This window comes from Thamnophis elegans, chromosome 13, assembly GCF_009769535.1.
Source record: "Thamnophis elegans isolate rThaEle1 chromosome 13, rThaEle1.pri, whole genome shotgun sequence".
Classification (NCBI taxonomy): domain Eukaryota; kingdom Metazoa; phylum Chordata; class Lepidosauria; order Squamata; family Colubridae; genus Thamnophis; species Thamnophis elegans.
The window spans coordinates 47,991,310-48,008,072 of NC_045553.1; the positions used below are offsets into that span (position 1 = coordinate 47,991,310).

Genomic DNA, 16,763 nt, shown 5'->3' on the forward strand with positions numbered 1-16,763 from the left:
TGGTCCTTCTCTTCCCTAGACTAGCCAGGCCCAGTTCCTGCAACTGTTAATTTAGGATCCCTGGGCTAAAGAGAGACTGGCTTGACAGCCCCCCGCCCCACTTCAGAGGAGACCGAGAAGCCGGTCCCTGCCCAGGAGCTCATTAAAAAAAGAACACGCTGCATTTCACGGGAATTAAAGGGAGTGGTCCTTCCCCTGGCTCCCATCCAGGTTGGATAATTACAATTTGCACCACCCCCCCCCCCCCCCGGCGGCTCATCTGCTCAAATTGGCAGCTCTTGCCTGCCTGGGTTTCTCTCCTGCACGCAGGGACGTTCCTTGCTATCTGAACAGAAATGGAATAACAGAGTTGGAAGGGACCTTGGAGGTCTTCTAGTCCAACCCCCTGCTCAGGCAGGAAGCCCTGCACCACTTCAGGTGCAGGGAGCCGAGGTGGCGCAGTGGTTAGGGTGCAGTACTGAAGGCCACTACAGCTGACTGTTATCTGCAGTTCCGCGGTTCTAATCTCACCGGCTCAAGGTTGACTCAGCCTTCCATCCTTCCGAGGTGGGTGAAATGAGGACCCGGATTGTTGTTGGGGGCGATATGCTGACTCTGTAAACCGCTTAGAGGGGGCTGAAAGCCCTATGAAGCGGTATATAAGTCGAACTGCTATTGCTATTGCTATTCAGACGTTATCGAGTCTCTCCTTAAAAACTTCCCCTGTTGGAGCATCCGCAGCTATCTTGGGTTCATTGCAAAGGAGTCGGTGGGTTCGGCCAAAGCGGTAGCGATTTGGTGGTCTGGGTCGCTGGAACCGGCAGTGACCCAGGCCTGCCACAGCCCCCGAACCGGTTCTCCGGGCAGCACCATAGGCGCCGCCATCTTGTTTTTTGCGTCTGTGTGTACACAGGGCACTTTTAATGACACTGCACATGCGCGCACAGCCCGGCCACGAGCCAACTACCGGAACCCGTTCCTGTTCTGCCACCACCCCCCCCAAAAAGCTGTTTTGGGGGGTTTCTGGATTTTTTCCCGCCATGAATGGGGCACCGACCACATTTCTAAACCTTTTGCCAGATGGAAAAGATGGATGCCCTGTTTGGGCACCGACAAACTCGGCCGTTGGTTGGTTGGTAAGTTGGTTGGTTAGTTGGTTGGTTGGTTGGTAGGCAGGTAGGTTGGTAAGTTGGTTGGTACATAGGTTGTTTGTTGGTTGGTTGGTTGGTTGGTTGGTTGGTTGGTTGGTTGGTAGGTAGGTAGGTAGATTGGTTTGGACACCAACAAACTTGGCCGTTGGTTGTTTGGTTGGTTGGTTGGTAGGTAAGTTAGTTGATAAGTAGGTTGGTTGTTTGGTAGGTTGGTAGGTAGGTTGGTTGGTTGGTTGGTTGATTGGTAGGTTGGTTTGGACACCAACAAACTTGGCCGTTGGTTGGTTGGTGTGTGTGTCGTGTGTGTGTGTGTGTGTGTGTGTGTGTGTGTGTGTGTGTGTGTGTAGTGCGAAGGAGGAATTCCAGAAGGGACTTTGATGAGCTCAGGTAGATCTCTGGGTGGCTCGGAAGAGGCTAAGCGGGATTTCTCGCTCGTAATCCGTCTGACCGGCTTTCCGTCTGCAGGATTAACCTCCCTCCGCACTTAAGGCAGCAACGGGAGACGCGCTGAGGACGTTCCCGTCGTTTGTGTTTCCCTTTGTTAGAAGCGACTGTTTGAGGTTAACGATGGGAAAAGGGAAGTGGGACCGTTTCTCACCCTTAGGGCCACTGCGGCCTCCCCAGGCCACGGGATCCAGAAATTCAAACTCTTGGCAACTTGACTCATATTTATGACGGTCGCATTGTCCCGGGGGTCACATGATCCCCTTTTGCGACCTTCTGACAAGCAAAGTCAAAAATTCACTTAAGAACCGAGTTAGTAACATAACAACTGCAGTGTTTCACTTAACAACTATGGCAAGAAAAGCCCTCCTCCTCCAAACCCCCCTCCCTTCTACCCCTGATGATGCTACCTAGTTGGGTCATGAAACGTTCGCAAGGGAATTAAAAACCCAGAGAGCAGGAAAAACCAACACCTCTTCCTCTTCTTCTTCCTCCTCCTCTTCCTCTTCTTTCTCCTCTCCCTCTTCTTCCTCTTCCTCCTCTTCCTCTTCCTCCTCCTCTTCTTCCTCCTCCTCTTCCTCTTCTTTCTCCTCTTCCTCTTCCTTCTCCGCCTCCTCCTCTTCCTCCCCCTCTTCTTCCTCTTCCTCCTCTTCTTCCTCCTCCTCTTCCTCTTCCTCTTCCTCCTCCTCCTCCTCCTCCTCCCTGCAAACCTCACTCCCTTCTAGCACTGATAATGTTACCTAGTTGGGTCATGAAATGTCTGCAAGAAAACAAGCAAGCTCAGAGAGCAATCAAGGACCCCACAGCCTTCATCCTCCTTCTCCTCCTCTTCCTCCTTCTCTTCCTCCTCCTCCTCTTTGCAAACCTCACTCCCTTCTAGCACTGATGATGTTACCTAGTTGGGTCATGAAATGTCTGCAAGAAAACAAGCAAGCTCAGAGAGCAATCAAGGACCCCACAGTAATCATGCTCCTCCTCCTCCTCCTCCTCCTCCTCCTCCTCCTCCTCCTCCTCCTCCCTGCAAACCTCACTCCCTTCTAGCACTGATGATGTTACCTAGTTGGGTCATGAAATGTCTGCAAGAAAATAGCTAAGCTCAGAGAGCAATCAAGGACCCCACAGTAATCATGCTCCTCCTCCTCCTCCTCCTCCTCCTCCTCCTCCTCCTCCTCCTCCTCCTCCCTCCCTCCCTCCCTCCTCCTCCTCCTCCTCCTCCTCCTCACAGGCAGAGATGTGGATAACCAGCAGCTCCCAATGTCAATCTTCATAAAATCATTTGGATGGGAAGATGAAGCTTTCTTTGGACTGTGTCTGTCTGTCTTTGCGTTTCCCTTTGCCTTGAAAGGCGGTTCTCTCACTGTGGTCCAGCTGTATCTCTTTGGTGTTTTGGGTGTGTGTGTGTGTGTGTGTGAATCTTAGCAATGACCAGGGAAGGCCGATGCCCGTGCCGAATAAGGAAAGGAGCATAACTGCCAGACGCAGCGTATTTCATGCCTCCCAGCCCAGAGCCTGGCTTTATCCAGCCGCAGAACTGGATAAAGCATCTCATCTCATGGGGGAGTGGGGGGGGGGGTTGACTGGCTTGGGTGCAGCCCCCACCCCGCTCCTAGCAAGGATTAAGGGGACATTGGGGGGGGGGTGTCTATGAAGCCCATTTTGGCTGCTTCGCATCTAGCATCGCAGGCTTTTCCAATGAGGTTCGCATGCGGTGGGGGTCCCTCTATAACCCAACAGGTTGGTGTGGTGTGTGTGTATGTGTGTGTGTCTGCCGAACGGTCCCGTCTTTCTCTCCTCCCCCAGGAGGGAAAGAAGCCCAATTCTGGCGAAGGAGCGGCTGGAAAGGGCGGGTCTGACATGCAGACGGATCTGTTTTGCGCGGTGCAGGGGCTTTCACCCGCTAATACCCCCCCCTCCCCTGCCCCACCAGGGGAGTGAAAATCCTTTGCCCCTCAGGGACACAATGAAGAGGGAGGGGGGTGGCTGCACGCATAGGGCTTCTCTCTCTCCCCCCCCCCCCGTCCATCCCGCTATTTCCACAGCGTGACTTGTCAGTGTTTTCTTGGTGTTAAACCTCCCAGGGAAGCGGGGGGGGGGGGCAGCGCTGGGTCGTGAGTGACTCACAGCAGCCCTGGCCAAATCCTGCTTCTTTCCCCAAGCAGCTCCTTCCCCTCCCTCCCTCCCTCCCTCCCATCGTCAAGGCGGCTGCCTCGCACAGCCCCAGTGACAGCGGAGCTGCGGGGAGAGCAACACACACATACGTGCTCACGCACACACACACACACACACACACACTTTGCGGGTGTGTGCCTTCCCACCTTGTGGGGAGTGGGGGGGGGGGAACGGCTGGCTCCCTGCCACCCCACGCGCGACCCACCGGGCCTCGATCCTCCGTCTCGATCGGGGCTCTTCCGAGTGGCTGGGAAAGGGCTCGGCGGTCCAGGATGGGATGAGGAGGAGACACAAGACAGCTGGCTCGCTCTCTCGCGCTCTCGGGGCTGCCCAGCGGAATTCGGGCATGCGTCAGACCCGCAACGCAACAGTGCAAAACAAAACGACACCCCAGCGGAGCTGAGGAAGGACGGCCGCCCCAAGGGACTCGCCTCGCCCGGAGAAGAAGCGGGGAAGACTTCTTCGGCACCACGGCTCAAGGGAGGGGGGGGGGGTTTCCCACGGCAGATCTCGACCGACCTGGGCCGAAGGTTCCTGCCTCCACCTTGCCAACCTCCCTGGCGCAGGAGGGCCAGGCTGGCGGAGGGGGAATGTGGCATGTGAAGACCCAGGCTGGCCAGGAGACGGGCACGAGGCCAGAGCCCCATTCGGACCATGGGAGGGAAGCCGGTGAAATGGTAGGAGCCTTCCCTCGGCACGGAGGATTTGGGGTGAGGGGGAAGGTGGGGGAGGACAGAGTGCAGGGGTGCACGATGGCCAGAGGTGGGGGGGGGTAGCAGGTCCCTTGTGAAAGTCGGGGGGGGGGCTCGGTGGTCCTTCCTGACTTGCTTTTCTAGGTCAATTTTAAAATTCAGGAGCCAAATCCCCCTCCTCCCCCTGCAAGGAACGAAGCAGGGCAGTTCCTTTGGCTATCAATCTTATTTTATTTATTTTTTGCTTTCTTTGCAGTTTTAGCACAGGGGGATGGATCCCTTCTCTTCTTTCCTCCCCCCCCCAAGGCATAAATTGCTTCTTGCCTCTCCTCTTCCGCTCCCCCTCCCCCATTGAGACCCCGAGGGAAGGACCCTCTTCTTCTCCAGGGGAGTTGAGTGGCCTGAGGAGTGGACATGCTTGCGTGGAAGGTCTTGAGCTGAGCTTCGAGGGGAGGGTTTGGGGGATTTGCGGAGGTCGGGGGTCAGTGGTGGCACAGTGCAAAGGTCTGGAAGTGGGGACCTGGTAAGGTGAGGCAGAGGTGGCCTCTGCTTCTCCAGTCTTGGGGCGAATGTGGGTCGAAGCGTCGTTGGGAATGTTCTTGGGAAGGGGGGGGACTGTGTGGATCCAACTTGGCTTCTCCCTGGAGGAGAAGGGGGGTTTCTGTGGGCGCACGGGGCCAGTCCTGTCCTTTGAGGACTCTTGGTCCTCAGCTCCATCCAGAGACCTTCGGCTTGGTGGTCACCTCCTGGAAGTCTCCTCCCACCTGGGTTGCCGGGCCTTCAAGAGAAGGCAGGCGGTTGGGCAGGAATGAAGCTGGCATGCCGCACTTGATAATTAAAAAGCTAAAGGTTCCCCTCGCACATATGTGCTAGTCGTTCCCGACTCTAGGGGGCGCTGCTCATCTCCCTTTCAAAGCCCAACACCCAGCGCTGTCCGAAGACGTCTCCGTGGTCATGTGGCTGGCATGACTCAACACCAAAGGCGCACGGAACGCTGTTCCCTTCCCACCAAAGGTGGATCCTATTTTTCTACTTGCATTTTTTACGTGCTTTCGAACTGCTAGGTTGGCAGAAGCTGGGACGAGTCACGGGAGCTCACTCTGTTATGCGGCGCTAGGGATTCGAACCGCCAAACTGCCGACTTTTCTGATCGACAAGCTCAGCCTCTTAGCCACTGAGCCACCGTGTCCCACTTGATGATTACTTTCCTTATTAATGCAGAGGGGAGGGAGGTGGGGGGGGGCCCTCTGGCCTTTTGCAGCCTTTAGAAAACCTGTTTCCTCTTAGACTTCTGAGCGTTGAGACAGGTGTTTGTCCTGGCATTAATCAAAATAGAGCTGGAAGAGACCTTGGAGGTCTTGTAGTCTAGCCCCCTGCTCAAGCAGGAGACCCTATACAATTTCAGACAAATGGCTCTCCAGTGTCTTCTTAAAAACTTCCAGTGAGGGCACACCCACCTCTTCTAGTGGCAAGCCGTTCCGCTGATGAATAAATTGAATGATACAGTTGGACGGGACCCTGGAGGTCTTCTAGTCCAGCCCCCTGCTCAAGTAGGAGATCCTATACCATTTCTGACAATCTCTTCTTAAAAACCTCCAGTGAGGGCGCACCCACCACTTCTGGTGGCAAGGTGTTCCACTGATTAATCGTCCTCACTGTTAGGAAGCGTCTCCTTAATTCCGGATTCGCTCCTCTCCTCGGTTGGTTTAAATTATAAATTAGTTTAGGATAAAGCTCACTCTGCTGTCACTGGATCTGAGAAATCCAAATTGGGTCCTGCTCCTTCAAGGGAAGGTGCCACTTACCTGGATGCCCCCCTGTACTTTTCAGAATCCCTAAGGCAGTGTTTCTCAACCTTGGCGACTTTAAGTCCTGTGGACTTCAACGGGATTCTGGGAGTTGAAGTCCACAGGACTTAAAGTCGCCAAGGTTGAGAAACACTGCCCTAAAGTTAAAGATGTGGGGGGGGGGGGAGGTATTCGCACCCGGAGCTTCCTAGTTCCTGTTGCACCGAGATTGCCAGCCTGCAGCAAGGGGGGAGTCTCCAGGGGGGTCGGTGTGCCAAGGGCAAGAACGCGGTGGGGCATCCGAACTGCGTGGGAAACTGGGTGCAAACCCAACACGGGGAGCGATTGCGTTGCAGAAGAGACCGTAACCTTCCGGGATTTGAACCCGGAACAGGACGTTGCTTTTCCGTTTCAGAATGGGGCATCCCCAAAACTGACCCTCCTCCTCCTCCTCCTCCTCATCCCCAGGGGGGTGAGATGCTTTGTATATATGGTCCTAGGGCTCGGAGGCCCCACGAGACACCCAGTCCAGGCTCAGCCGTGGGAGCCGACTGGGGAAGAGCAGGGGTGCCTCTCTCGCCTCCCTCATTCGCTTAATCCCTTTCTCTGCCCTCTCATCCCCCTTTTGTCCCCGGCTCCTTCTGGGAAAATGGTCCCTTAACTCCTGCTCACACTCGCAGGACGGGGAATTCTTTGGGGAAGCATTAAATGGGTCAGTGCCTTCGGATGCCTTTCCCCGTTGTCTGGGAGATGCCGGCTGGGAGGATCTCCTCGGGTGGGGAAGAGGGGCTCAGGGTGGGTGATGGTCCTCCGGAGGAAGCCCCTGAAAATACTGTCCCCCTCTTTTTTCCCCCCTCTCTCTCTTCCTCTTCTTCCCTCTTTCTCTTCCCCTCTCCCTCTCTTTCCTTTTCCCCCTCTCCCTCCTTCCCTCTCTCTTTCCCTCTCTCCTCCTCTCCATCTCCCTCGCTTCCTCCTTATCTCTTTTTCTTTCCCTCTCTCCTCTTCTCCATCTGCCTCCTTCCCTCTCTCTCCCTCCTCTCTTTCTCTTCCCCTCTCCATCTCTTTCCTTTTCCCCCTCTCCCTCCTTCCCTCTCTCTTTCCCTCTCTCCTCCTCTCCATCTCTCTCCCTCTCTTCCTCCATACCTCTTTTTCTCTCTCTCCCTCTCTCCTTTCTGTTTTTCTCTGTCTCCCCCTTCTCTCTCCTTTCCTTTCTTTCCCTCTCTCCTTTTCAAGATTGGCTCAGCCTTCCATCCTTCCGAGGTGGGTAAAATGAGGACCCTGATTATTGGGGTCGATATGCAGACTCTGTAAACCGCTTAGAGAGGGTTGAAAGCCCTATGAAGCGGTATATAAGTCTAACTGCTATTGCTATTGCTATATTCTCCATCTCTCTCCCTCTCTTCCTCCTTTTCTCTTTTCCCCTCTCTCCTTCTTTCTCTTTTTTTGTCTCCCCCTTCTCCCTCCTTTCCTCTCTTTCCCTCTCTCCTTTTCTCCATCTCTCTCCCTCTCTTCCTCCTTTTCTCTTTTTCCCCTCTCTCCTTTTTTCTCTTTTTCTCTGTCTCCCCCCTTCTCCCTCCTTCTCTCTCTTTCCCTCTCTCCTTTTCTCCCTCTCTCTCCCTCTCTTTTTCCTTACCTCTTTTTCTCTTTTCCCCCTCTCCTTGTTTCTCTTTTTCTGTCTCCCCCTTCTCCCTCCTTTCCTCTCTTTCCTTCTCTCCTTTTCTCCATCTCTCTCCTTCCCTCTCTCTCCCTCTCTTCCCCTCCTCTCTTCCTCTTCCTCTCCCTCTCTCCATCTGTCTTTCCTCTTCCTCTTTCCCTCTATCCATTTCTCATTCTCTCTTCCTCCCTCTCTTCCTCTCCCTCTTTCCTTCTTTCCCTCTCTCCCTCTCTTCACCTGTCTCCCTCTTCCCGTCTCCCTATCCCCTTCTCTCTCTCTCTCTCTCTCTCTCTCTCTCCCCCCTCTCTCTCTGTACAATGGGATGAAGAGGTAGGACCAGAAATAACTTTGCTAATTGACAGAGGGTGTTCAGGGGAGGAGGGGCTTGACTGACAGGTCTGAGGTCTCCCAGGGACGGGGGCAGAAGGACTTCTTGGAAGTCATCCTCCCAGTCCATTGACTTCAGACTGCCTTGACCCCTGATCAAAGACATTCCCCATGTTGGCTGGGGAATTCTGGGAGTTGAAGTCCAACCCTCTTCAAGTTGCCAAAGGTTGAGAAACAGGCTCCTCCATCCAAGGTCACGTGAGGACTGCCACCTTCTGGGATGAGGAGGGGTCTCCCGGATTGTACTGGGTGGACCTGTTGACAGGAGGGTCTTCTCAGTCTTATATGAGGTTTTTGTTTTAGCAGGATGTGTCATTTCAGGTCCAGGAAAGTGACATATTCAAGCAGAGTTGGTACAACCCCCCCCCCAATCTCGTAACTCTTTTGTGCCTCTGCCCCCAGCCTCACCTCTCCTAGCCCTATCAACAGCGCCAAGAGTGAATCGGGCAGCACCCGCTCCGAGGAGAAAGGAGGCTTTGACTTTGGCCACGAAGAAGAAGATGGAGAAGAAAAAGCAGGAACAAGGACAGGTAAGGGAAAGGATCTTCCGACCTAGGAATTTGAGACTTACATCTATCCCGTCCGTCCATCCGTCCATCGATATCTATCTATCTATCTATCTATCTATCTATCTATCTATCTATCTATCTATCTATCTATCTATCACCTATCTACCTACCTATCTACCTACCTATCTACCTACCTATCATCCTGCCTGCCTGCCTGTCTGTCTGTCTGCCTGCCTGCCTGTCTGTCTGTCTCTGTCTGTCTGTCTGTCTGTCTGTCTGTCTGTCTGTCTGTCTATCTATCTATCTATCTATCTATCTATCTATCTATCTATCTATCTATCATCCTGTCTGTCAGTCTCTCTCTGTATAGCTATCTATCTATCTACCGTGTTTCCACGCAAATAAGACAGGGTCTTATTTTCTTTTGACCCCCAAAATAAGCGCTTGGCCGGGACGTCTTATTATTTTTGAGGTGCAGGAGACGGCGAGCGTGGTCACCGCATGGCTGCTGCTGTGTTGCAATATTTTCAAGGGAGGTCTAATTTTAGCACATGCCCTCAAAAGCCCGATTGGGCTTATTATCTGGGGAGGTCTTATTTTCAGGGAAACAGGGTATGTTTTTATCTATCTGTTATTCTTTCTATCCATCCACCCACCCACCCATCCATCCTCTATACCTCTGCCCATCTCCAATACGGGTGGGTGGCTACTAACAGTCAGAGAAACAGTATAAAAAACAAACAAACAAAAAAGCAGATAAAAATCACATAAACACTCATCAGCCCCTCCGTCCCTCCCGATGATTTTTCCATCGTGTTTCCTTTTGCTGTTCCTTGCTTTGGGTGAGAATGTGGTCTGGCTGAATGAGGCAATCCGTCGAAAAACGCTCAGCCTTCTTTGAAAGGGCTCCTGCCTTGAACCTGGCAGCCTTTCTTTTAAAAACAGATCCCGTCTGTAGCAAGATCATTTATTGGAACTGGATCTGAAGGCTTCTCCAACACATAAGAGAGGCCTGCTGTGGAACAGATGTGTCCTTCCTCCCCCGCCCCCAAAAAAACCAGAAAAGGAATATTCAGAGTGATGGTTTCTACTTAAAATATATATTTAATAAGGATCATGCAAATTATAGCAATAGCAATAGCAATAGCAGTTAGACTTATATACCGCTTCATAGGGCTTTCAGCCCTCTCTAAGCGGTTTTCAGAGTCAGCATATCGCCCCCAATAACAATCCGGGTCCTCATTTTACCCACCTCGGAAGGATGGAAGGCTGAGTCAACCCTGAGCCAGGAGATTAGAACCGCTGAACTGCAGATAGCAGTCAGCTGAAGTGGCTGCAGTACTGCACTCTAACCACTGCGCCACCTCGGCTCTTCATGTATCAGGTGATAAAGCCAGGCCAGGTTAGTCTGGTGCAGGGCTGAAATGCTCTGAAGTCGGCTATTGCTTCGCTTTGTGTGTGTGCAAAGGTAAGTAGAACAACAAAGCGGCGGAGACAGCTGTGCCGCGTGAGTTAGATTCACTAGAAAGCAGGATTTCCTGCTTTCTAGCGAATATAAATCCTGCAGCACAGCTGATTGTTGCACAGCTGATCGTTGAAACTTTTTTAAAACTTTTTTTTAGCATGTTTTAACTACCTGTTCACCCAAACTGGTAGTTAAAAATTGCTTTAAAAAAGTTTTTTTTAAAGTTCCGACGATCAGCTGTGCGACAGTTGTGCCGCGTGATTTCAAGTGAATATAAATCGCACGGCACACCTGACTGTCATCCAGCTGATCGTGGGAACTTTTTTTTAGCATATGTTTACTACCTATTTGCCCGAACCATTAGTAAAAAAATGCTAAAAAAAAAAAATTAAAAAGAAAAGTTCCAACGATCAGCTGTTCAACGATCAGCTGTGCCACGTGATGGTGGGAACTTTCCCTCTCCCTCTCTCTCTCTCTCCCCGCTTTCCTGTTCTTCCCCTTCCTCCCCAGAACCCTGGAGCCACGCTTTCCCGGAGTTCGACCACAGATACGTTGTTTCCCACGTGGAAGAAAATGGTGGTCGGCTGCCCGTTGAGTGGTCTCCAAAGTGTCCTGCCCCGAGTCTGGAGACTTCGTGGGAGGAGCATCTCCTGGAACAGCAGGATCACTTGGAGAAAGAAATGGAAGAGGCCAAAAGGATGATCTCTGGATTGCAGGTCCGTCCCTTCCTTCCTTCCTTCCTTCCTTTCTCCCTCCCTCCCTCCCCCTCCTACCTGTTTTTCTTTCTTCCTTTCCCTTCCTTCCTTCCTTCCTTCCTTCCTTCCTTCCTCCATCCCACCCGCTTTTCTTTCTTCCTTTCCTTCCCCCTCCCTCCTTCCCCCCTGCTTTCCTTCTTTCTTCCTTTCCTTCCTTCCTTCCTTCTTCCCACCTGCTTTTCTTTCTTTATTCCTTTCCTTCCTTCCTTCTTCCCACCTGCTTTTCTTTCTTCCTTTCCTTTCCTTTCCTTCCTTCCTTCCTCCCTCCCACTTTTCTCTTCCTTTCCTTCTTTCCTCCCTCCTTCCCCCTGCTTTCCTTTCCTTCCTTCCTTTCCTTCCTTCCTTCCTTCCTTCCTTCCTTCCTTCCTTCCTTCCTTCCTTCTTTCCTCCCTCCCCTTTTCTTTCTTCCTTTCCTTCCTCCCTCCTTCCCCCCTGCTTTCCTTTCTTTCTTCCTTTCCTTTCCTTCCTTCCTTCCTTCCTTCCTCCCTCCCTCCCACCCACCCACTTTTCTTTCTTCCTTTCTTTCCTCCCTCCCTCCTTCCCCCTGCTTTCCTTTCTTTCTTTCTTCCTTTCCTTCCTTCCTCCCTCCTTCCCCCTGCTTTCCTCTTCTTTCCTTCCTTCCTCCCTCCTTCCCCCCTGCTTTCCTTTCTTCCTTCTTCCTTTCCTTCCCTTCCTCCCTCCTTCCCCCCTGCTTTCCTTTCTTCTTCCTTCCTCCTTCTTTCTTTCTTTCTTTCTTTCTTTTCTCCCTCTCTCCTCCCTCCCACCTGCTTTTCTTTCTTTCCTTCCATCCTTCCTCCCTCCCTCATACCCACTTTTCTTTCTTCCTTTCCTTCCTTCCTCCATCCCTCTTTTCCTCCTCTCTCTCCCTCTTTATTTCCTCCCTCCCTCCCTCCCTCCCAAATCTCAGACTTGGTGCCAGAAGCTCATTGCTTGCAGGGCTTCTGTCTGTTGCTTCCCTCCCTCCGCTTTTGATTCTGCTGAATTTCTTCAGAGGGCGGAATCCCCTTTTATCTCTCGGGGTCTCCTGGAAGGGGAAGGTCGGCTCCCTCCTGGGGGGTTTCCACGGTGCTGCCGGCTGAGCGCGTCGCTCCTCTGCCCTCCTTGTCGTCCTGCCAGGCGCTGCTGCTGAACGGATCCCTCCCCGAGGACGAGCAGGAACGGTCGCTGGTCCTCTGTGAGCAGGAAGCCTGTCCGGAAGAGCAGCTGGTGAGCCTTTTCTCCCGGCCAGCCGGCCCGGCCCTCCTTCCCCCTAAGCGGACGGGAGGGAGGGAGGGAGACACCGGGAAATAATGGCTCCCTTCGGCCTGTAGGTCATCATCCGGAGCCGCCTGGATCAAAGTCTAGAGGAGAACCAGGAGTTGAAGGTGAGACGCAGCACCTGGCGATAGCGATAACAACAGCCCTTAGACTTATATACCGCTTCACAGTCCTTTTACAGCCCCCTCTAGGCGGTTTACAGAGTCAGCCTGTTGCGCCAACAGTCTGGGATCTCATTTTGCTGACCTCGGAAGGATGGAAGGCTGAGTCAACCCTCGAGCTGGTCAGGATCGAACTGCTGACAGGGAGCAGAGTTAGCCTGCAATACTGCATTTTAACAGGAAGGAAGGAAGGGAAGGGAAGGGAAGGAAAGAAAGGAAAGGAAAGGGAAGGAAGGAAGGAAGGAAGGAAGGAAGGACTAGAAATAACGCTTAGAGTTATATACCACTTTATAGTGCTTTTACAGCCCTCCCTAAGTGGTTTACAAAGTCAGCCTCTTTTCCCCAACAATCTGGCTCCCCATTTTACCACCTCGGAAGGACAGAAAGCTGAGTCAAGCTTGACCCTGGTGGCATTTCTTCATAACCAGCTTCAGGGTGCTAGTTGTTACTTATAAAGCCCTACATGGTATTGGACCTGGGTACTTGAGAGACCGCCTTCTGCCGATTACCTCCCACAGACCCATTCGATCCCACAGATTAGGCCTCCTCCGGATTCCATCTGCCGGCCAATGTCGGCTGGCGACTACTCGGAGGAGGGCCTTCTCTGTGGCTGCCCCGGCCCTTTGGAACGAGCTCCCCGTGGAGATTCGAACCCTCTCTACCCTTCGGGCCTTCCGGACGGCCGTGAAGACCTGGCTGTCCCAGCAAGCCTGGGGTTGAGTTCCCCCCGCCCCCCCTACTCGAATTTGCTGTGTCTGTTGTGCTTTTAAACTGTTCGTATTGTCTGTTTGTCTTGTCTTACTATTTGTAATTTCCCCTCCCTTGGCTTTTGTTCAGCCGCCCTGAGTCCCTTCGGGGAAGAGGGCGGCCTACAAATTGAATAAAATCCAAATCCAAATCCATTTGAACGGCCGAATTGCAGGCAGTCAGCAGAAGCATCCTGCAGTACTGCTCTCTCTCTCTCTCTTTTTTTTTTAAGGATTCTTTTTTTTTTTTTTAAATTATTTCAATTTAAAACAAGTACAATATCTTTCTTACATGCTATAGAAAATGTATCAGTCAGTCACAAATAACTTTGGTACATCTCCTCCACAGTCAGCAAACATAACTCATGTTAACTCAAGCATTTTAACTCAGATATTCATACATATCACCATCGTCATATATCCATTTTCATTTGACTGTAATTATTATTTGAAGATATTGATAATAATAATAATCTTAAACAATACATGCCCACACCAGTGGGAAAAGAAAAAATCAAAACAAAAACGACAAAAAACACAGGTATATATTATATATATATAAAAAAAGTATATCAGCTGGTTACAACATGCTTTGGTGCATCTCTTCCATTAATTCATATTAATTCAAATATCTTAACTCAAATGTTTACCATATTAACATAATTATACCTCCGCTTTTAGTTAACTATAGTTATTTAAACATCCTTCATCCTTAACTATGCCAAAGATTTAATCCATAACCACATGCTGACATTTCATTTACTTGTTTGTAAAATCCTCTATTGACATCAAATCCTCATATCCTATTTTAACTGAACATCCATAATATTTAATACCAAGAATTCCATCTTCCATGCAATATAATTTATTATCATTCTCCCTTCTCTAACCACTCTAGAAAGAACCAGCCACCTGACCAATCTGATTTTAACGACTATTTTTGTGATGCTCTTAATCCGCAGATACTGTGGTGGTTAAGGGAACCCAACGGGGTCTGGGCGTTCTTGCCATCCTCTGGCCTTGAGGGTGACCAGGATTGGGTGGGTGGGTGGGTGGGCTAGAATCAAATGCAACCAGGATAATTTGTGGGGGGGGGGCAGGAGGAAGGGTTCGAACCCTCAACTCCTTCTTTGTCTTCCTTTCAGAAGGAACTGCAGAAATGCAAGCAGGAGAACCGGAATCTGCAGGGAGTCAAGGTGAGAAGGAACTTTTTGCAAAGGTGAAGAAGGAAGCAGGACATTTTTTGGGGGGTGGGAAGCCCCCGGCTGGCAAAATTAGAGGGGCACGCCATAAATCTACGAAACAATTGATAACATGAGGCCAGGCTCATGGAGCTTATTGGGGGTCCCCCTCTTTAAAAAAATTACCCTTCCCCCCCAAAAAATAAGACTTGCTTGGATAGTAAGCCCAGTCGGGCTTTTGAGGGCATGCACTAAATACGCCCTTCCCTGAAAATCTTGCAACACAGCAGCAGCCATGAGGGGACCACGCTCACCGCCTCCTGTACCTCAAAAATAATAGACCTCCCCGAAAATAAGGCCAAGTGTTTATTTTCATGCCTTTTTATGCACACTGCAACATTTGCACCAAGACAAATTCCTTTGTGTGTCCCAATCACACTCGGCCAATAAAGAATTCCTCTCTCTCCTCTATTCTATTCTATTCTTTCCTATTCTATTCTATTCTTCTATTCTATTCTTTCCTATTCTTTTCTCTTCTCTATTGCTATTCCTCTCCTCTTCTCTATTCTCTTCTCTTCTATTGTTTCTCTTCTATTTATTCTATTTTATTCTATTTTCTATTCCATTCTATTCCATTCTATTCCATTCTATTCTATTCTATTCTATTCTTTCCTATTCTATTCTCTATTGCTATTCCTCTCTTCTCTTCTCTTCTCTTCTATTCTATTTCTATTCCATTCCATTCTATTCCATTCTCTCCTATTCTATTCTTTCCTATTCTTTTCTATTCTATTCTATTACATTCCATCCTTTATTATTCTATTCTATTCTATTCCATTCCATTCTATTCTTTCCTATTCTATTCTCTATTGCTATTCCTCTCTTCTCTTCTCTTCTCTTCTATTCTATTCTATTCTATTCTATTCCATTCCATTCTATTCTTCTCTTCTCTATTCTTTTCTGTATTCTCTTCTCTCTTCTATTCTATTCTTTCCTATTCTTTCCTATTCTTTTCTCTTCTCTATTGCTATTCCTCTCCTCTTCTCTATTCTCTTCTATTGTTTCTCTTCTATTTTATTCTATTTTCTATTCCATTCCATTCTATTCTTTCCTCTATTGCTATTCCTCTCCTCTTCTCTCTTCTCTTCTCTTCTATTCTCTTCTATTCTTCTATTCTATTCTTTCCTATTCTTTCCTATCTTTTTTCTTCTCTATTGCTATTCCTCTCCTCTTCTCTATTCTCTTCTCTTCTATTCTATTCTTCTATTCTTTCCTATCTTTCCTATTCTTTCCTATTCTTTTTCTTCTCTATTGCTATTCCTCTCCTCTTCTCTATTCTCTTCTCTTCTATTGTTTCTATTCTATTTAATTCTATTTTCTATTCCATTCTATTCTATTCTTTTCTCTATTGCTATTCCTCTCCTCTTCTCTCTTCTCTTCTCTTCTCTTCTCTTCTATTCTATTCGTATTATTTCGGTGGTCAAAAGAACAAAAAGAGACCTTGTCTTATTTTCAGGGGAAACACTGGGGAAGCAGCGTTAGAAAGAGATCGAATGTCAGTTCGAACCCCCTGGGGAAAAGGTGCAGACCGTGCCACTCTGCAGCATTGATAAAGGGGAGCTGGTGATGCTCGAGCCTCAAACGGGGTGCATTTATTTACTTGATTCGTTTTCCTTTTGGAGGACGCTTTGCAGCAGAGGCTGGGCCCGCAGGACCCTCTGATGCTGCAGATAAAGCAGGAGCTGCTGAGAGCCATATGGACAAGGAGGAGCTGCACAGCCAGAACGTGAGTGTGTCTTTTTCTGTGTGGATGGGAGGCAAACCGGCTGACGGAGGTCAAGGGCTGCCCTCTGCAGGCCTGGTGACACGGGAGGGTCTTCCCAGGGGTCTCCGGTGGGGAGGAGAGACGGAAGGTTGGAAAGGGGCACCATGCCCACCCCCCCTCCGCTGCCAGGTAGAAAGGCAACCGTTTCGAATCTGCACCCACGTGCTTCAGCCCGGGGGGTTGCGAGCCCATTGGTCCCAACTCTGCGTTCGATCTTGCTTCGCCAGGCTGATCCTCCAGCGGAAGTGGAAGAGCGGAATCGGCTTCTGGCAGAGTACAAGGTCAGGGGTCTTCCTCCCCTCCAGGCGTGGGGTGTGGGAGGGGTTCTTAGGAGCTGCTGGCTGCCAGCTAACCAGGAGTCCTTCCCTCTCATTTCGATGGAGGGTTTCAGACCGAGGAAAGCTCCCCACCAAGAGAGCCCAGAGGCAGAGTCACAGCCTCTGGCAGCTTCCTATTCCGTCGTCTTTATGGAGATTCTCCATCCTCCAGGTCAAATGTCCCAAAGTGATTTTTTTTTTCACGTGGCAATTGTACTTCTGTTTATTTTTCTTGGAAGACGTTTCTCTCCATTCTTCTAAGAAGCTTCTTCAGCTATGACTGG

The 16,763-nt window shown here is 50.3% G+C and overlaps 1 protein-coding gene across 1 annotated transcript in view; it reads left to right on the forward strand.

Moving 5' to 3' along the window:
• The window catches only part of DIXDC1 (DIX domain containing 1), a 74,114-nt gene that overhangs the window by 23,175 nt on the left and 34,176 nt on the right, over positions 1-16,763 (forward strand). Inside the window, exon 6 of the mRNA XM_032229079.1 lies at positions 8,666-8,793. Coding sequence (XP_032084970.1) covers positions 8,666-8,793 — 128 coding nt within the window. The remainder of the gene's footprint in view (positions 1-8,665; positions 8,794-16,763) is intronic.